Source organism: Homarus americanus, unplaced genomic scaffold (assembly GCF_018991925.1).
Source record: "Homarus americanus isolate GMGI-L3 unplaced genomic scaffold, GMGI_Hamer_2.0 scaffold14072, whole genome shotgun sequence".
Taxonomy (NCBI): Eukaryota; Metazoa; Arthropoda; class Malacostraca; order Decapoda; family Nephropidae; genus Homarus; species Homarus americanus.
The window spans coordinates 1,274,680-1,296,142 of NW_024754528.1; the positions used below are offsets into that span (position 1 = coordinate 1,274,680).

General features: G+C 36.5%; 2 protein-coding genes across 11 annotated transcripts in view; one reads left to right on the forward strand and one right to left on the reverse strand.

Moving 5' to 3' along the window:
• The window catches only part of LOC121855823 (protein-L-isoaspartate(D-aspartate) O-methyltransferase-like), a 39,274-nt gene extending 30,539 nt beyond the window's left edge, over positions 1 to 8,735 (reverse strand). For 7 of the 10 annotated variants that reach the window (XR_006086853.1, XR_006086854.1, XR_006086855.1 and 4 more), the window contains exons 1-3: positions 8,589 to 8,735; positions 2,595 to 2,741; positions 1,619 to 1,755 (exon numbers count right to left, since the gene is read on the reverse strand). Coding sequence is in view for 7 of the 10 variants with exons in the window: in XM_042350969.1 (XP_042206903.1) it covers positions 1,619 to 1,755; positions 2,595 to 2,721 (264 nt within the window). In the remaining 3 variants the exon portion in view is untranslated. Of the gene's footprint in view, positions 1 to 1,618; positions 1,756 to 2,594; positions 2,742 to 4,345; positions 4,371 to 8,588 lie in introns of those variants that run through there. The other 3 variants (XM_042350972.1, XM_042350968.1, XM_042350967.1) reach the window with 3 other exon arrangements.
• A 778-nt stretch (positions 8,736 to 9,513) lies between these two features.
• The window catches only part of LOC121855826 (DNA mismatch repair protein Msh3-like), a 31,627-nt gene continuing 19,677 nt past the window's right edge, over positions 9,514 to 21,463 (forward strand). The window contains exons 1-8 of the mRNA XM_042350973.1: positions 9,514 to 9,601; positions 11,320 to 11,472; positions 13,656 to 13,818; positions 14,879 to 14,987; positions 16,269 to 16,442; positions 16,718 to 16,848; positions 16,977 to 17,236; positions 19,474 to 19,637. Coding sequence (XP_042206907.1) covers positions 11,347 to 11,472; positions 13,656 to 13,818; positions 14,879 to 14,987; positions 16,269 to 16,442; positions 16,718 to 16,848; positions 16,977 to 17,236; positions 19,474 to 19,637 — 1,127 coding nt within the window. The 5' untranslated portion in view covers positions 9,514 to 9,601; positions 11,320 to 11,346. The remainder of the gene's footprint in view (positions 9,602 to 11,319; positions 11,473 to 13,655; positions 13,819 to 14,878; positions 14,988 to 16,268; positions 16,443 to 16,717; positions 16,849 to 16,976; positions 17,237 to 19,473; positions 19,638 to 21,463) is intronic.

The following is a 21,463-nucleotide window of genomic DNA, read 5'->3' on the forward strand; positions in this document are numbered from 1 at the left end:
AAATATTCTGAATAAGTATCAACAAAATGTAGATAAATTTACAAATATTCTTTTAAATTTTCTCTGTTGCTAAGTACACTGTACAGTATAGTTAAACTGTCACCAAAGAAAGTGACAGATTACTAATTGATAGAATCACCAACTTGGCAACACTGGTTCCACTATAATTGCTTCAACATGTTGAAACATTTTGTCCACTTGGAACACACACACACACACATAGATAATTCTCATTACAGTGGTCCCTCGGTTAACTAACACAGTTCGTTCCAGAAGGTCGTTCGTTAACTGAAAATTTAGTTCACCGAAACCATTGTTTCAATGCGATTTTGGGCAATTGGTTCCAGCTCACCGAAAATTACATACAAAGTAAAAAAAAAAATGAAGTAAAGTACACTTACTTTGAGGTGTGTATGTAGAAGGCTCCTGGTTGATGATGATGGGAATTAGAAGTGGGGGTGGAGGAGAAGGAAGTAGCGGTGGAAGAGAAATCACCCCATGCCGTCATTTCACCCATAAAATTTTAAGTTCACTAGGTGTACTTCAAGATTATTTTCTTTAAATCAATACTGCACTGTGCTACATATTGTCAATATGTTAAATAAATTTCAGAATGACCAATAATTGTACTGTACTGTAAAAACGTCAAGAGACCCACAAGCAAGATGTTTCCTCCGCTGAACTGAGATACAAACTGAGGCCTTGGTGGGTGAGTGAAGTGGCTGATGGGCACACCAAAAACTAGTTCCCTGTACTGCAATTATGTTAAATAAGTGTTAAAATGACTAAAAAAGTTAATATAAAACTTGGAAAATTATTGAATAGTACAACCTTCTTGACGTTTACTCCAATTTTAATGAATGTAAGCCCTAGAACCGATTTCTGTATTGGCGGACTAATCCTCCAGCTGGTGAACAAGTCAAAGCATGTCGAAACATTTTCGTAAGAATTTCGTTAACCGAATTTTTGTTCGTTAACCGAAATGAAGATTCTTGTGGAAGGTAATTCGTTAACCGAGGCGTTCGTTAACCGAGGGACCACTGTATTGTGTGTGTAATGTTTCACTATGTTTCAGTTTGTCCTGCCAAGAAAACTAAAATAAACTAATAGATCAAAATATGTCACAAAAATTGGCAACAAGAGCCGTAAGCTACTGACTGCCCCTCAGTAACACCAGGGTGGACTTACAGTACTGTTCTGTATTTACATTGTCAGTTGCTCCTACATATTAACCCTATTTTACATATGGTGAAATTTTCAATCCTCAATTCAAACAGTTGCACAAGCTACATGATTACAGATACTGTAACTAAATTAGTCTTTTACAAGAGGTAGAATACAAACATCTTGGCAGGAAAAATATGGAACATACATTCCAGAGGCTCTTCTGATGTGGCTGACACCATAGAGAAGCTGAGAACCTTCCCATGGAGTGAGGTGTCATACACAAGATACTAAACTTATTTTTCTTTATATGAAACAAGAATGGGAGTCAAAGGCTCTAATATTTTTTCTAAGCAGTACAACAAAAAATTAGAATTTTGTAACTTTTGAATACAGTCCTTGCATCATCTGACATAACGCACGCACACACACACACACACACAAAACCACTAACCATGTGAGGTGCACTGATAGTAACACCATAGCCAATGCCCTGTGGAGAGTCCATGTATGGGTTGTGCTTAGAGTACAATCCTCGATCAACTCTCAACATCACGCGCTCTACCTCAGGAGAGCGGATAATCTGGTTGGCTGAAGAATAAGATTAAATCTTTAGTAAAAGAAACTACCTTTGTTATGCAGATGTAAATTACTCATTACAATAGTATACAGTGCTCATCATCTTTGGGAATTAGTGAAACAGGACAGGGGGTCCTCGCCATACATTGTACTGATATAAGCCATTTTACATATACGTTACAAACAAACAGAAATTTTCATTATCCATCGTCTGCATCATTCACCGTTTTATACTGTGTGTACCTGAATATGATGCATAAATTCGGTAGTGTAGAATAAGTTTATCAATATCAACAATGATATACAGTACACTGTATTTAATACATATTGCAACAAATAGATCACTAATAAAATAAACAAGTGAGGAATTACATATATTCTTGAATGAAGGTACAAAAACTGTATTTATTTCTCCTTTTAATATAATTACTTACACAGTTAAGAATATGTGTTCTCATACCAGGTAAAGTACAGTACTGTAGTTGGAAGTCCTGTGGAACCTCTTTAAATTACAGCAGACCCCAAATAGAAAATTATATGATACTTGTAACATGTCGCCTCGAACTTGCTATTGGAGGTTTAAGAGAGAAACACTGATCAAGAAGCACAAGACAATCATATCTGAGCTTTAAGTCTTTACTTCTGATCAAAAATTATTTGGAATTTTGTAAGAGCTTATGAGTGAAAAAATTTTTGCTTCCAACAAAGAACAATTCACTAGAGACCAGGAGCCAACAATACTGAACCTTACCTCCACACACGGTCTACTCTAGAAGTAAATATGCCGTAACATCGGCACATTAAGAGCATAAGAAAAATCTAAATCATAAGCTATACTGAACAGTTCTCACCTTTCAGATGCCTAACCATATCAGCATTATCGCGTCCATGAGACCTCCAAGCCATGATGGAACGTAAAGCAGATTGCGAATACACTCCAACCACTAGAAACAGTCGCAAAGCTCTGTGGGCTAGCATTTATTGTCAGTGACTAAAATCTGAAAAGTTGAAACACATTATAAAACTGTACTGTAATTAGCAAAAATCAAGGAATATTCGAGAATCACGTGTTAACACAGACTGGCTTATTTAAGCTCATAATAAATTAGTTCAAATAAAATTATCATAATTATGATAAACTTTCAGTAAATTCAGTTGTCTTTTATTTAAAGTACAGTATTAACAGAAGTAGATTATAGAAACTATCAGAGCATCAGAGAAAATTCCCAAATTGTGACGTAGGTATATGTGGCATGGATGGCCTTATGCAGTGTGAGATAAAGTGGATGATGTGGATGTGTACAGTACTGTACAGTCCAGTATACCGTACATACTCAAGTACAGTTCAACTTTTTATGATCAAATTTTTATGCATAGTATTTTTGAGGGGTTAAAATTTCTGCATTTCCCTTGGCCATTTACGGTGAACAATAGCTGTACATGCTTGTGACACTTAAAATGTACAGAGAAAGAGAAAAGAGATAATAACAGAAATATTAATGGGAAGAGTTGAGAGTAGGAGGGCTAGGGGAAGGCAGAGACTGGGATGGCTGAATGAACTACTGCATATTAAAAACCGGGTCCCCAGAGCGATACAAAATCTTGAAGGATTGGTTAAAACAGCCCCAAATGTTTAGAGTGAAGGACTGTGGTTGCCAACCCTCAGATATGAGGACAGTACTCCGATTGGTTGACTAACAACCTTTAAAAATTATGAGAGATAGAATTCCCTGTTGTAGGTTGGTTACATTGAATAATTTTATCGACAATAAAATTAGCCAATACACTGTACCCTGTACCCTCATTAATTTGGATCATTATAATTCAGATTTTGGCTTAATTCACATCGTTTTTTTTTCAAAAGTGAATTAAATGATTTGAATTCAGAATGAATCTGAAATAGTGAGTGTAGTGTAGTTCTGAAGTCACGCGGCGACAAGCTTGAAAATTCAGGCCCGTTGCTTGGCGTCACTTCTGACCACGTGGGTCCCTTAGCAGGCTAGGGTCATGTTGCTGTCACGTGAGAGTGGGTCACTAGTGCAAGGTTACGCAGCGCTGCCACCTCATCAGTCGAGATGGTTAGTGCCTTAAAGATTAATGCAGTTTGTGATAAAACCACATGTAAACTACAGGTATTATTACATCAAGGATGCCCGTACGTCTGACAGCAACCCCTTGTTTATTATCCGTGTGGCATGCGTGTTGGACACTATCTATATATCATCTACAAATTATCAGCTCACCTCACAATGTAAGTGTTACATGTAGTTATTACTGTATTATTTACTTTATTTTCACTGTACTGTACATACTTTTAAAAACTATTTGTTTGCACAGTAATGTAATTATAAATAGAATATTTTATGTGGCAACCAAGGCATGGTACAGTAAATGAGTACTGTATGTTTGTTGGCTGGGATAATGAGGAAAAGTCTTTGGAATGATCCGAATAACGTCCAAAAATTAAACAGAAAACGAATGAATAGTCTAACACAGAAATTGGGAATTCTCCAATATTGTACTCGGTTAATTTGTATTTTTTGGTAATTCGGGTATAGTGTACAGTGTAATATTATGGTACAAGTTTAGTAAAGAAAGTTACCTTCAATACAATAATTGGTAATACAGTAGCATACTTCTTGAGAGTTATACAGCATTAGCAGCTTCCGGTATCTGACAAAATTTATTCATAGAAGTTAAAAGATTTTTATATACAAAAAATAAATAAAGAGGAATGTATTTGCCACTATTTGGGCATCACTTCAATTTTACGATTTTTGACATATTCAACCCTCCGTCCATCCACTATGTTTATTCCTTTTTCGGATCAGCCAATGGTTCCCTTCAGAGAATGTTGTTCGTCTTCTTCCAGCCCAATTTTTTTTTCACATACCCTCTACAGGTAACTATTCATTCACAGAACATGATGATCTAATAGCAAGCGAGATTTTTTCATCCAACAATACAGCATGAACAGCGTGAACAGATTAACTAAAAAAACATCTTCCCTGAACTGTGACAAATAAATACAGGGTGTCGAGCATGGCACTATTGCTTCCCGTGTCATAATATTCTCTACCACGTATCACACATTTTTACAATCTGTAACATTTCTTTCATAAAATGAAAAATATTAACCTTACCTATTATAACCTAAAATACCAATTATGTACAGGGGTATTTCCTATTTTACTCTTCAAAAACAGAATAAAATTCCTTTCTGTAAAAAGAATCATTCCTTCAGTCTAAACACTGTACTGGGGGCAACGTGCCACAGTTTAGCCATCTTCCTCCATTCATTTCACAGGTCAAAACTGATATCTTGCAAAACACATTTCTTGTAATGTTCCTTGAGCTTACAGGAGGAATTACAGGAGATGAAAAAGTGATCAGATAAGTGGCTGTTGAAGTTTCATCCAAAGAAATGTAAATTCATGTTGAGTGAAAGAATGACAGCACTGAAGAAAAATGATGTAATGTAGGAGGCAATGATGGAAGTTATTCAGAGAAGGATCGTGGAATTATAATAGATATTTGACAGTGACCTCAAATTTGATGAACATATGACTGAGAAGATTAATAAGGCCAACAGACTGGTTGGATTGATATGTACAACATTTATGACTCTAGATGCCAAGAAATGTTCAGATTTCTTTATACAGCATTGATCAAACCTCATTAAGAGTACGATGATCAAATACGGTGCCCATATAAGGTCAAATATATCGAGATCTTGGAGGGGCTAAGCTGGAGCTACCAACGCTGGCATACAGGCGATAACGAGGGAATGCGATAGAAGTATTTAAAATTACGAGTGGAATATACGATCGGCAAGTTTGTAAAGATATATTTAAAATCCAAGAAGAATCAATAATGAGATGACACAGCAAGAAAATACACAAGGAGAGATCAAGATTAATTCTGAGGAGATATACTATTTGCAACAGAGTGACTAACATGTGGAATAATCTGCCAGACTGGGTAGTGAATGCTGACTCAGCTTTAAGTTTTGAAAGAAAACTGGTTAAAGTGCGGGCCATCAGACACAAAAGTTTGATCATAAAGCACAAATTCAGTATAACAGACCCGACCATCAGCACACCGACCACACAAGTATAAGTGAAAGTTTAGAGCTGGGGTCACAGGCTCAATAGCCTATTCCAAAAGTTTTCTGTGAGAATCTGTGAATAACAAAGCTTCTATCTACTACTGTATTGCCCTGGCTTTCAATTAAAGCTGGGATAGATTTCAAACTCTGCTTAATGACTTGAGGCATTTATGTTTGGTGAGCCTTAGTACAGTACAGTACTTGGCCAACCTACTAAATCCTCTGACCACAAGTTCCAAAATGATTTTGCATAGTACGGATAATCGCTCACACCTTGAGGAGCCTAGAGCAGTACGAGAATGTTCTTTTGCTGTCCAATACTCGTCCTATACAGCACCCAGATTGTACAATTGGTTGCCCGAATTCTTGAAGCAACCGACTTTCTTTTTTTGAAAGCTTATGAGCTTGAACAGGGTACGATGATGGAGAATTAAAGGGTTTAGGAAGTGTTACACCTTAAGGGTTTACAAATTCACTTTTGGGGATTTTTGGGTAATACTGTACATTGTATTCCCAATTCCTTGACTTTGTAGTATTTCAGCACCTGTGAATTCTTAAGAACAACTGGTACTTTTAAAAAACAAAAGACCAGCTATTGTTATTACTATTAGTAGCTACTATGGAGAAATTTCATGAGGTAGCTGCTAAGGCTGGCCCAATACAGTATTACCACACACACTCAAAGATCAATAATTCAGTGTTAAATTTGATAGGTTCCCTTTACTGGTTATAAGCTGTAGTGTTTATGATACTGGAAATGATATTGGCCAAATATAAGAATAAAAACAGCTATAGGTTAGAATTCGATGAGTAAAAGTAAATATGGTAATTTATGAAGAAACCGCTACTACCAGAAGGAGTTGCTTGATTTCGTTCACTTTTTTCCACAGATCTTCTTATCATTATAGTACAGTGATATCTCTGATAGCCGGAACAATTCAATTGGTGCAGAGCACTTCTGGGAATATGAGACTTCCGGGTAACGAGACGTCTCCCTCAAAGCCAGAAAAAACTCCCTCATCCCTGGAATTTTCCAGAATTTTCCAGGTAAAAGAAAAATGTTTTCAGAAGTTCCAGAAATTGCCCATTACATCATTTCCCAAACCTGGAAAAATAACCCCATCCTGGAAATTTCCTGGTACAGTATATCGGAAATATTTTCTCGGAATTTCCAGAATTTCTTTTCAGAACTTCCGGAAAATGCACCTGATTTTCATCTCTCAAACACAGAAAAAACTCCCCTATCCCTGGAATTTTACGGGTATCAGAAAAATTTTCTTTACATTTTCTGGGAAATGTGCCCCTCATAAAATCATTCCCAAAGCAAAATTTTCAAGAAAATTCCGACTTCGGGTACAATTTTCCAAGAAAATTTCATTTATGGCTATTGGAGAGTTCCGGGTTTGAGAGTGTGGGGCTAACGGAGATATTACTTTGAAAAGAGACGTTAACTTTTTATCTTAATTATAAGGATTTTTTCATTTTTGTTCACCTTTTTTTATCTATGATTATAAATCACCTGTAGTGAGCAGGGCATGAAGGATGCTAATATTGACGACGAACCCACCGACGCATTATTTTATTTTGATGTTTATTTTATAACTACGTATATTTTCATCAGTGAGTTCTGATAATACAATTTCTTCAAAAAATTATTTGTTTTGTAGATAATTAGGTGCCCAAGCTCGCATTGGTGGCACTACTTCATCTTGTGCAGTGATAAATCAATAAGGCGGGGCCCAATCGACACCCATGGCTACGCTCGGGCGTCTTGGTGTATGTTTATGAATCGCTCAGGCTGGGCGGCCGCTCTCACGTCCACACACACAAAAAAACATAAAATTACACCGGGGTCTTAAGGGTGGAGCCTCATGACCAGGAAGTTAGGTGAGGTTAGGTTAGGTTAGGCTTAATTTAGAAATACGTAACCAATTTTTAACACATCTGCCAAAACTAAGACAGTGTCCACTATAAAACACAGTAAAATTGCGGCATCTTAAAAATAGTTTTCTATGAAAAATCGGAAGTGGGTCAGTCGTCAATAATTACCGCAGAGTAAAACACGGTGAAAAACTGATGATAAGAAAGTAAATGATGTCTCTATGGGCTTTGTACGTGATGAAATTAATTGTTTACCGTAAATACTCCATAAAATTTGCCGAGTCACCACATGTGTTCTTGGTCCGACCATACTTTCACATCCACAACAACATAAAATTACACCACGACGCTTCAGAAAAGTTGGTTTCATCGGTACGAGATATTAAAGTACAAGTCCTTCTGTTTAGTATGGCTAGGAGGTTAGGTAAGGTCAGATAGGATTCCTTGGTTGGTTAGGTCAGGTTCCAGTAAATGTTGCTTCTTTTATAATGACAAAAACACCTGTAGAAAAATTTAACAAACTCGAACAGCTCCTTCTGGTGGAATAACCAAAGATAAATTAAATAAAAAAAATTAAATAGATTAAAATTTAGAATACTGTCCTAAATAACTACCCAAGTTATTTTTTAATTGCTGGATATTCTTTAATACATGGGAAGAAATAATGATTACTAACAAAACTGACCTCTAAAACACTTAGGAGCTATGTCACACTTCAACAGTCACTAGTATAATGATCTGCATTGCATACTGACTGCAACACCCCAGAATGCAATGCAGTAGCTCAACATTTGCATTTTCTATCATAACAACACTAATAAGTAAAGTTAATTATCAAATCTATCACAAAACTCACCTTTAACAGCTCAAGAATTATCTACATGAAGTAAATCAGGTAAATGATCGTTGAGTAGTAGTTAATAGTGAGGTTGTTAGACACCACACCTGTTTACCTGACCCCCAGCTGATCGAACTGGTCCAGTGTTGCCAACTAGGGGTGTTCAAGTGTCGCTAGACTGGTACCTAAAAGTAGCTAATGTCGCTAAATCTTCCATGGAAAGTCGCTAACATTTTGATCTTTTTAACTTGAGTTCACTGCCTGTCTTGCTGTCACTAAAATATACTTTACATACTTCACTTAAGTGTTCTACCACACGAATAGAACAGCTACAAACATGGTCAGAGTTCCCTCCACTTTTTTTGCTTCACCAAGTTTCTTGAATGGTAAAAGTGTCTGTCTTTCTGCACTAAACGGCTATTCTGCTTTCTTGTGTTTTTTTTTTAGTGTTTTTGTGTTATTCAATGTCGCACAACTTAGCAGACAAAGTAACCTTGCAAAATTTACAAAGTCCTTTTTTATTATCTCCTGGCACCTCCAGAAGCCAATTTTTGTATCTGTCATCTCTGAGCCATTCCTTCCTAAATCGGGTGGACGGGAAATAGACGTGTCCCTCCTCCTGTACCATGACCCCTTTAAATGTATTAAACTTTTCTTATTATTTATTGTCCCTGTAACCCCGTTGATATATATTATGGCTCGAAATTAGAAAAACTGAGTCCAAAAGTATCCAGAAAGTCGCTAGATTGGCAACTCTGGTCACTCGTCCGAATCCCTGCCATCACTTTACATCAGTCACTAGTGTATTATGACAAATGAAACTATTTAACTCTATCATACCATAAAATATATAATAATTTTACAATATATTACTGATAGTTTGATTGAATATATTATAATAATTCCTGGTAGTGGGATTTATTATGATTGATGAGAGAGGATTCGGACAGGGTGAAGGGATCAAGACGCGGGAGATGGCGGTGAGGACTTGAGGCGTCACTCACCTTAAACTCTTCTATTTCTTTATTAAGGTGATTCTTGATGTCTTAGCTAATATATTTAACTAAAGTAACACCATTTTTACATATCACAATACCCAGGAACATCTCTTGTCAGCTCCTGTTGGGTCATTAAACCAAATGTGGCAGTTACATTAGGTTAGGTTAGTATTAGGTTGTTATTGTATATCTATATTTTGTGCTTTTGTTTTAAGTCTTTTTTCAGATATTGGTACAGATTTGCCTTAATAACAGAATTTTGATACTAAACATGGAAATGGAAATGACAATGTACAGAACCTGACCTAACCTATACCTAACTTCCCTGGCATATATACAAGAAAACTTACTTTGATATTTGTTACTTTTCTTTAAGCTTTTTGTGTAATTTTATGTCTTGTTCAGTTCGGTTTTTGCACTGGTTTATTTCTCTTCATCACTGTCAGTTCTCGGCCATAATTTGAACACTTGCACGACCTGCCGACTAGTCCATGTTAACAGGTGATACCCAACACAACTCTGTAACTAACCTATAATATAGGATTTAAACACAACTATGGTACCTGTATATGAATCTCATCAGTAAAGAAAAAATTAAAGGATTTGTGCAAGCTATAAACAAGAAAATCAAGAAAGTGAAGCCTATAAAATTGAAAAACAGAAAAAGACAAGCCAATATTTGTGGTGCCATGGGCGTAATATTCATGCAATATTTACTGTAATTTTTTTTTGCCTACAAAGTTCGTAGAGACTTGAAATTACTGCCATATAATCATTTTCGACACAATACGTACGTTGTAGTAAAAATAACATCTTAATTTTATGATGGTATGCACACACAATTAATATTTAAGAGAAATATCAATAATATTAGGTTTTTTAACACTTACGTTAGTAGAAGAGATGGCTGGGCACACGGGGATGGGGGGTTGGTTCCGAGGCAGAGGGCAGATTATTGGCCCTCACCTGTATCACTATCCACCACAGAGGCTAGCAGGGCCTCTTTGTCAAACCTCTCAAAGTCCATATCCTCACTATCACTGACTTGGGCTGGCTGTGGCGGGTGAAGAACTTGGTAATGTTTTGTTGACTGGGCGACCTAGCGCACACCCTGCCCGCGCCGCTTCCCGCGTAAATGATGGAATGTACCGCATATCTAATAGGTGCCGTGTAAATGATCAACCGCGTAAAGGAAATCCGCATAAATCGATACAATACTGTATATATATTACTAACATTCAAACACCACCTGTGGAAAATGTGAACATATTCTGTAGTCCTTCTGGTGCTAACCATCTGCTACACTATTACGGTACTGTTATTGTTCATAATCAGGTGAAAGATAGACAATACTCCCCGACTTATGACCTACTCGACTTACGACCACCCAGACATATGACCGCCTCAGTCGTACCAAAATTTTGTCAAATTATGCATTTTGGAGTCCCAACGTCAGTGATTGCGCTGTGTACTGACAAAATTTTCGTTTGTAATTCACTTTCAAATGTCTGGCATGCTTAAAAGTGAGAGTTTTGTGGTGCTGAGAAGAAAAAGAGACACTCATTTTAGATTTTCTATGTATTATTTGAGCATTTTTGACTTACGACCATTTCTACTTACGACCTGGATTTGGGTCCCTAACCCCGTCATAAGTTGGGTAGGAGCTGTATTCTAAAAGGTGTAACAAAAAGAGATGGGAAATTCAGAATATTAATACTAATGCGTATAAGTATTTTATTAATGCTTTTCAGGACATTGTCCGTTGGAGCTGAGTAAAAATGTCTGCCTCTGGGGCCAAGAAACAACCTACAATTTCCAAATTTTTTGCACCTGGGAAAAGTGGGACAAAAAAGTTTGATACTGATGAAGAAAAGAAAACAAATAATTCCAGCAAAGTTGCCAAGGTGAGTTACTGTATTTGGTGATTTATAAGTTAACAACAGGTACTACTGCCCTTATTCCAACACATGGTACTCTTTTATTGTTTTAGTTTTCTACAGGTTGTTTGTTTTAGTTTTCTACAGGTTGTGTGTTTTAGTTTTCTACAGGTTGTTTGTTTTAGTTTTCTACAGGTTGTTTGTTTTAGTTTTCTACAGGTTGTTTGTTTTAGTTTTCTACAGGTTGTGTTTTAGTTTTCTACAGGTTGTTTGTTTTAGTTTTCTACAGGTTGTGTGTTTTAGTTTTCTACAGTTTTAGTTGTGTGTTTTAGTTTTCTACAGGTTGTGTGTTTTAGTTTTCTACAGGTTGTGTGTTTTAGTTTTCTACAGGTTGTTTGTTTTAGTTTTCTACAGGTTGTGTTTTAGTTTTCTACAGGTTGTTGGTTGTTTGTTTTAATTTCTACAGGTTGTGTGGTTGTGTGTTTTAGTTTTTCATTTTCTACTAGGTTGTGTGTTTCTAGTTTTCTACAGGTTGTTGTGTTTTAGTTTTCTACAGTGTGGTTCTGTTTGTTTTAGTTTTCTACAGGTTGTTTGTTTTAGTTTTCTACAGGTTGTTTGTTTTAGTTTTCTACAAGTTGTGTGTTTTAGTTTTCTACAGGTTGTTTGTTTTAGTTTTCTACAGGTTGTGTGTTTTAGTTTTCTACAGGTTGTTTGTTTCAGTTTTCTACAGGTTGTGTGTTTCAGTTTTCTACAGGTTGTTTGTTTCAGTTTTCTACAGGTTGTTTGTTTCAGTTTTCTACAGGTTGTTTGTTTTAGTTTTCTACAGGTTGTGTGTGTTTTAGTTTCCTACAGGTTGTGTGTTTTAGTTTTCTACAGGTTGTTTGTTTTAGTTTTCTACAAGTTGTGTGTTTTAGTTTTCTACAGGTTGTGTGACAGAAAGTAACAGACAATATATTCAAGTATTATCTACTTAGAGCACTTACAGCTTTATCCAATAAGGTTAGTTAGTATTCTGGTACCACTGAACCCTATGGTAGTCTTGGCCATGGGCGGAAATCTCAACCCCTCGTAGTCTTGCTTTGCAGGTTGCATCGAGGACAGGAATGATTTTTCCATTTTGCTGTAGTAAACTTTGGGTAGAACAATTCAGACTCAAATTTCACCCTTAGAGATGCATCTGCCAGCCCACGAGACTAGTGGGAGGAGCTTCGGTTCCTGTGTTTCTACTTACAGAAGAGATGTTCTCAGTTTTGTATAATTTAAGCAACTCTGCCAATATAGTCTTAGCACTAGAATTTCAGTGTTTAAAGTTTCAAAGAATTGTTAACTGGTTATATGGTTAATTTGTAGATATACTGTAACTGCCTTACAGGGTGATCTAAGCATACTCAGTGGTACTGTCTTATTATAGCTACAGCCTGGCAGTGGAGTCAGCATTGTCTTGTTTCAACAATAGACATGCAACATTTAACTACTTCAGGAAACCAATATCCATCATTGGTTTGAAGTAGAGTTGCAAGGATGACACTGTAGCTTATGATACAGTGTGCTTCGTGCCTTCCAAACTGACTCACTTGCAACTCTCACCAAATCCAAGAAATAAAAATCATTGGTTCCAGCACCACAGTGTGTGTGATGCTGTACAGTCTGATGATTGTTTGATGATTTTACCTGTGCACATAGTGTATAGTTATATTACTGTACAGTGCAACAACAAAGTTCACACTCATTAACATGATCAGGGAAACTCATAATGACAAGTCAGTGTGAGGTACCTGTAAATTATTAGATAATTATTTATGTACATGCCAATCCAAAAATGATCAAGACCCCAGGGTATGATGGCATAGAAGACGAGCGATAACCTCAGACTCATCAATGTATCCTTTGGCTTGGTCTTTACCCACTGTTTCACACACCTGGGCTCTCGATATTTTTTTTAATTTACCTTCGTGCCTACCTTAAATTGTAGAATATGCAAATTACAGGTTAAATGTAAAGGTCAACCTTGGTACTGTAACTCCAACACACACACACATTCAGTACTGTTAAACAACTTAGACCAGCAATATTTGCAACCTTTCTTCATCCTTCATTACACATATTAAACTGTACTCATATTTTGTGGTGCAATAATTGAGGAGACAAATATCTTGCTCCTTATGGGGAATGAAAAACAACTGTCCATTGATAATATTTTGTTTTCTCAGGTGAAGGTCGTTAAAGTTTTGAAGAGAACAAACAATGATCACCCTAGAAATGGAAAATCATATAAAAAGGCCAAAACTGAAGAGAGTGAGTGTGGTACATCTGGCTCCAGGAAAAGTTCACACACATCGTGGACCAAGAACAGACTTGAATCATATTCTGCTGGTATGTAATTTTCTGGATATTATTTGTAGGCAGATGGTTTTTATAATGCAGGGACACTTACTGGGGTATTTTCAGCATTTAGATAACCCTGATAATGTTTGAATATACCAGTCATCCTTCCTGCCCCATCACATTGGTCCCTAAAACTAGGATGGCTAAGTGTCAGGACATTTTCCTGAAGCTGAGTCTGTCCGATCAGCTTTGAGTTTTATATATTAACATTTATTTTATTTTTTTATTGTTTTTACGAAAGTTCTATATTATTTGTTACTTATGTTTTTTACTTTGGATTATTTGATCTTCGTCTTTTAAGCCTTTATTTTATTTCGGTGACATATGACCTGAGCTGTTGCGTCTCCAGGGATGTAATTACCACAATCAGTCAAGCAAGCAATAAGCCATAAATAAGCAATGTAAAGCATAAATTGAGACTATTATTTACCTGTGTTGTGGATGCTAGAGACAGTCTAGGGTGGCAAGTTTAAGTACTGTATCTACCAATTTTTAGTATCACCACTCTTATTATGCCTTATTGTGCTTTATCACATCACATCAAGCTGGGGCAGCACAAGAGGAACTATCACTTGGGTGTTTAGGCATGATTGCCTAAACACACCACGTCAGAAATAATGAAAAAAACACAAAGTGTAAACAAGAGCACAGAGGCAGTGTGGAGAGCCCTCTTGTGGCAAGAATTTACACCACGCCACCACGCGCCAAATTCAAAACAGCCCTGTCGCTCCTCTCCCGATTGTCAGATCTCTGGGGTATCAACAAAACTTGCAGGGTGTTTCCCCTATATGCAATTGTCAGTTATGTGAATCTGCAGTTATTGTGGCATCAGTTTTTAGGGTACCGTATACTTGTACATAATATAATTTAGATTAGGCTGTAACTAATCTTCATCACCATTTAATGTCATTTTCCATGCTTTCTTGGGTTAACTATGAATACGAGGAAAAAAATGGGAGAAAAAGGCATACTGATCTGTTTGTTAATTTAATTTCACAAGTCCACCTATTTTTTATCCATTAAAAGCTCCTAATTTATTTTTTTCCAGATTCTGCAGTAGAAAATGGTGAATTAATGGAGGTGACTTCAGAACCCGCAACAAAGTCTGTTATAAAAGTTAAACCAACTGTGGTCAGGAACAAGCTGGGTGAATTCAGGTACAGTATTTGAAAGATATTAGTATAATTTTCTTCATAAATAAACCAAACTTACTTTGCCTACAAACTTTATACTAACTGTGTGTGTATATATATATATATATATATATATATATATATATATATATATATATATATATATATATATATATATATATATATATATATATATATATATATATATATATATATATATATATCTATATATCTATATATCTATGTATGGTGGATTGGTGGCTGACACAAAACTCCCCTTTAAAGAAAGCTGCCATTAACTTAGTATTATATACCATACAGTAGACTACGATTAAAAAAAATATCTTCTAAAAAAACATTAACTTCCCAAATCTGTGGTCAACACATTCATGGTTATCTCCAACTTGGAGCATGAGTTTCCAGTGTTCGCTGCTCTGTTTACCATGGCACTGTTGTAGCCTATGTCACTGGGTAGTCATTGCTCTCACTGTTTGAATGCATGGTAGTAAACATGTTTTTCTTTGGTACAGTATTTGTGTTATAATTTCAATAGATTCTTCACTGATAATGATATTAAAAAATGTGCCCAAGTGATACTATACTTGGTGCACCCTCCTGCCACGAACACTTCATGCATGTGTTGCTGATGCACATATATCGGGTACACGTGGAGAGGCACTTATACCTCGCCTTCCTGGTCTCTAAGCTCTGATGACTGGTCCATCAATGTCACTATTGCTGGGGCTCACACACAAACTGTCATTTCTGAATTTACTCAGCACATCTAGCAATTCTTCAATTTTAAATGATTCTCATAACATTTTACTTATTTTTCTGGGTGCCAAGACAACTTTTTTCACACATTTCATTTGTGGAAATGCCAAATATTTCCTCCATGACAACATACAACACTACTGATGGAGGGAGGAACATGGTGAAGGACCAACGTGAGGAAGGAAGTTGCCTTGAGTCACTATAATCACTCAGCAGAAATCAGGCGCCAAACCTGAAAATTATGGCACAGAAAGATCCTGATTACTGTACAGTATATTGACAATCACCGTCATTATGGGACAGAAAGTGCTCATCATCTATTTATGATTACCTTTGCTTAAAGGTTAATTGAAATCATTAATCTATATTTGACCTCTAGAGTATATTCTAGAAGGTTCAAGGTCATTTTGCTTGTGTAGTGATGGGTACTCTTGACCTTTTGGTCATCTTTACCAGGTCTAGGAATGGTGGTGATTTATGTTGGTGCTTTAATACTGTATTGTGGTATTAAGATAGTTTTAATTTGACCAGGTCTCAAAATAATAGTGACAGCAACACCGGGATCACTAGCAGCCAACAAGCACAGTCAGGGCCTATGAAAGCTGTGCCAGGGATGAAACTCACCCCCCTTGAACAACAAGTTGTTGCTATAAAGAACAAGCACCCAGACATAGTTCTCTTTGTGGAGTGTGGATATAAGTACAGGTGGGTTCATTGTATTCATGTTCAATTAGTTGAATTAACAGTTAATATTCTTAAACTCTCCTAAAATGAGTAACAGTAGAGTGAAATTGTTTACTGATTGTATACAGTTTGTAAATTTATATAATATACTATCTCCACCCACTACTTATGCAATTGTTATGAGTAATAAGTACTTCAGATTTTACTGTGGACACTTTGCAGTATAATTATTCCTTTTTGTTCTTCATTGCCAAGTATAGTGATTTTACATTAAACTGTACTGTATTTTTCTTTAGATTTTTTGGAAATGATGCAGAAATTGCTGCCAAGGAACTGAACATTGTGGCTCATCTTGACCATAGCTTCATGACTGCAAGCATACCTACATACAAACTCCATGTACATGTACGAAGACTTGTTGCTAAGGGTATGTGTTACTCTGTTATGTAACCTTTAGAATTCACGGTGTATTAAATTATTGTGTTACTACAACACCTTTTGACATAGAAAATTAGTTTTTCAGAATGAAACCAAGTATTATAATTTTGTCAACAGGTTATAAAGTTGGAGTCGTAAAGCAAACTGAAACTGCTGCCCTCAAGGCGGCAGGAAGCAACAAAACTGCACCATTTGGCCGTGAACTTACGGCATTGTACACTCGGTCTACTCTGATTGGTGAAGATGTAACACCTGCTGGGGGTGGGGAAGCTGTTGGTGATGGGGATCTTGCAGAAGGAACTACTGCCATGCTGCTGGTGGTACATGAAGGCAAGAGTATCTCAGGAAAGGACAACACAATCGGTATTTCAATTATTGTAAGTATATACAGGGGTGTGTACAGTATCACAAGAAAATAACTTTACTGAGAAGTTGGTATAAAAATATTATATTTATGTAAAAAAGACTTGATATGTGAAACAAGTGGATGATGATAAATAAGAAGAATTAATATATACTGTACTGTTACTGTATATAAAGGAAAGAATAAGTGAATGAAGAATAGTTCTGTGAAGAACTAAGAGACAATGAGAAGGGTTGAATTGAAGGAGAGGAGGAACTTTTGTTGTATAGTACTTAATTGAAAAGGAGGCAGTAATGGTCTAGTGATATGAATTTATATTTTTATGTGATGAGGCAAGAGATTATATGATATAAAAGAACAAACTAAAGATTATGGTGATGTATAAAATGTAAAAACATTTTGTATGTTTGTGATTTTTTTATCATCATGTATGATGAAGTGGTGGATACTGTATTAAGTCAATTTTTATAGCAGTGCAGTGGCTAAGTGGCAACACCACTTGCCCTGAGTATTAAGTATTACTGGTTCATGTTTAGAGCACCCTTAGTCCACTCTGCTGTAAACAAGTACCTGACTTGAATGCTGAAGTGAAGGCAATAAGAGACAGTGTCAGCCACATGTGTACCAGGGGCTTAATATTCAGTGTGTTGAATTTGCTCTGCCCCTGACTGGCTGTGAGGCCCATGAGACCCACTTTTGTGTTTCATAATACAGTAGTATACCTATGTTGACTTAGAGAACATGACTCAAATGCCACAATATTGAATGATAAATCACTTTATTCACTGGGTGGACAAAATGTGATGATATGCATTCCTTAAAAACAAAGTCATGAATCTCAGTTTCCCACTGCTCACCAGCATCTTGCATGCTCGGTTTTCAGACTTTGTCAACCTGGAACTTTTATTGGTTATTATAATGTGGGGATGGCCACTTCACACTTTTGCCTTGCTGTACAGTATATCAAGTTCACATATGTATAATCTTATCCAAGATACAGTATTCTTAACTTTGATGGACAGCCATTTGCAGTGTATACTATGTAGCTGTGGTAAATAAGGTGTTCCATCTTAAGGTTTTTAAAATTTCCCTCCCACTATGCAGCAGGAGTCATGGCCACCTTTCTATTTACAATGCTCTATTTTTCTTGGTATAACGGGTGATTTGTGCAGTTTTGTATGCCTGAATTTTCAGTAACCAGCAGTTGTCTGGTGAGCCTTTAGCAGTTGAATTCTGGAATCTTAAAAGATATTCAGCTTCATATTATGTACAGTCGGGACATTTCCGTGCACTACAGTCACCTGCTCTTGTGAACTATGAATCAAAACATCTGTATCTGAATCAGCAGGCAGAGTTTGATTTTTTAGGAGCAGTGTGAATGGAGTGATTGGGGAGGGTTAGGGGTGGGAGGGGAGGAAGTAAGTTGTGTGCTACAGTTGTCATGTATTGGTTAATTAAGCAAATGATGCGTGGGGTTGCTGCTAGAGAGGATGAATATGATTTAAGAATGTGGGTTAGAACTTGTGTTACCTCTATAAAATTAGTGCCATTAATTTAAGTACTGTACGTATAATACTGTAAGTCTAAATGGCTAAGACACTACAGTAGTGAGACATAGCCATGCCCCCTCCACTCAATTACTTGTAACTGGTTTATAAATATATTTGACAAGGTTTTAGACGATCCCCCCCCACCCACCCAAAAAAAAATCTGGTTACTTAAAATGTTTGTATTCTTTACACATACTGTACAGCATAACAATGGACACATAATGTCATGTATTTTCTCAACATTGCATGCGTCATTTATTGTACCACATGAATAGTTATTGATATCATTTTAACCTTGCTTAGCAGCAGATCTGAGACATCTACTTCTTCCATTTAGTCCAAATAAGAACTGTTTCAACATTCCGGTCTTTGTTGTTTCCCCTTTAACTTTCCTGCTATTGTATCTTTCCCTCTACAGAGTTTGTTCTCATGATCACCAGACCCTTTCTTTCTCCAGCTGCTTGCAGAGTCTTCCTCTCATTCCTTCCCACTTTCTTTAATCATATCCAACCCCTTACTTGAAATACTTTTAGATGGTTGATGTCATCCATTTTTAGTGTCCATGTCTGTGCCACGTAGAGCTGTACCCCACTATTGTACATACTTCCCCCAATGAGTCATAAGTACTCTTAAGATTCCTGCTCTGTCTTTGCTCTTTTTGATGAAGAGTTACATATAACGTAAGCCTTCACATCAACAGGCTATCCAGCCCAGCACTGGAGATATTGTATACGACACCTTTGATGACTCGGCTACAAGGACGGAACTTTGGTGTCGTTTAGACCACATTCAGCCTGTTGAAGCTATAGTACCTGCAAATATATCTGATGTCACAATTAAAGCTATACAATCAGCTTCCACAAAGTAAGTTCATATGATATTTTCTCTTCAGGAAAAGCATCCTAATTTTGTCTTATCTTACCACATTACTACTGATTCTTATATCAGAAAATGTCCATTGATTCACATATTTCCTTACTCAGCCATTATGCTATCCTTTGTTAAGCTCTCCTACTTCATTAAGATATATTATGTGGGTGAATTTATCCTAAACATTTTTCTGACTCTTTTGCCTTAGTAGTACAGTGTAGTGTTGATAATTCATGGTTTAGGTGCCAGAAGACTTCGTGAGCTATTAAATCGTGAATTATAGTTTAATTGGTTTAAATGGAAATACAGTACAGTAGGTCCTCGTTTGACGTTGCTCCCGATAACGTTGTTTCGTTATAACTATTGCTGTTCTTTAGATACCCATGATTCAGACAGCTTCCCGACCGATTCGTTATCACGTCGTCATGGACTACTTTGTATGGTGCATCACCTTCTCTCATCTTGGCGCGCTACACTCTCTCACGGAGCATCCCCAGTCTTTGTTAGGCATCCACAGCGTTTATTGCGTGCTTAAGAGTTTTTGCTCTAAATATTGTACTGTAACCATTGGAAATAGCTTCCAAGCGCCCTCTACCCACCACACACTCGCTCCACCTCCGCCCATCAGTGAGTCCAATGCAAAATGATTTAGTTTATTTATCTTTTTGGGTGTATAATATATATACTATTTTCGATAAAAATTCCATTGAATTTATGTACGTACAGGTATACGTAATGTATTTTATGGGGCAAAGAAAGACTGGGGAACGTAACTCCCGTATTTTATCTATTACGTATGGGGAAAATTGATTCTGTTAATGTTGTGTTTATCAAGAACGTAACCACGACGTTAATCGAGGACTTGATGTACAGTAATTAGATTGGTGTCAGAGGCCAAGAAATGCCCATAAACTGTTCCAAAACTGCTGTAATAAACACTAAACGTCATACATAATACAAAAAAAATACAGTAACATAGACTTTGTACAAAAAGTAGTTCTGTTTTGTATTGTATAAACAGCTCCTTTCCTTCTCATAATTTCATGTTGGTTATGCCAATATACCAACATGGAGACAGGTTGGCTGTAACCACACTGTGTCAACAAAGAACCATGAATTTAATACCACACAATAACTCATCTGGGTTGTGGGATTTTTTTTTTATTACTTTACAATAATGTTATATTAGCCTGGTACCAAGTGAACCTAAATACTGTAATATGAAAATTATGGTGAAATTGCAAAATATTGTGTTGATGAGGCTGGAAGGACATGCTTGGCCTGGGAGAGGGAGGGGGGTGCTCGGGCCACCAGCCAACTGCCCTGCCTCCCACAAACAAGTCTCTGCTCTTAATTTTTCTTATAATTCATATTAGAGCATTGAAGTGATATTTATGTTATATTTTCTTTATTTTCAAGGCAGATTAGAGCAGTGAAAAGATAATTCCTCAACTTTTATGTTTTTTTATATGAAGAAATACTGCAGCAGTCAATGCTTGGCCATGAATTATGAATATTTGGCTGCAAAAATAAAAAAATAAGTACTAGAGGCACCCTCTACAACCTTAGGTTGTTTGTGTCTACATACAGTATGTTCTAGCCTAGTGTTGACCTGTGTAGCCAGCAAGTTTGTGGGTTGAAGACCACGTTCCCAGGGATCCAAACTTATTGCTGAAATCCAAAAATGTAATGAATTAGAAATAATATTCTTCAACTTACATATAATAGTCACTACACCAGATACAAAACTTACGAGATTCATGTCACGTGTGTCCTGTACTGAAAATATATTTGAAGTTTCATGTAACATTATATTAAAT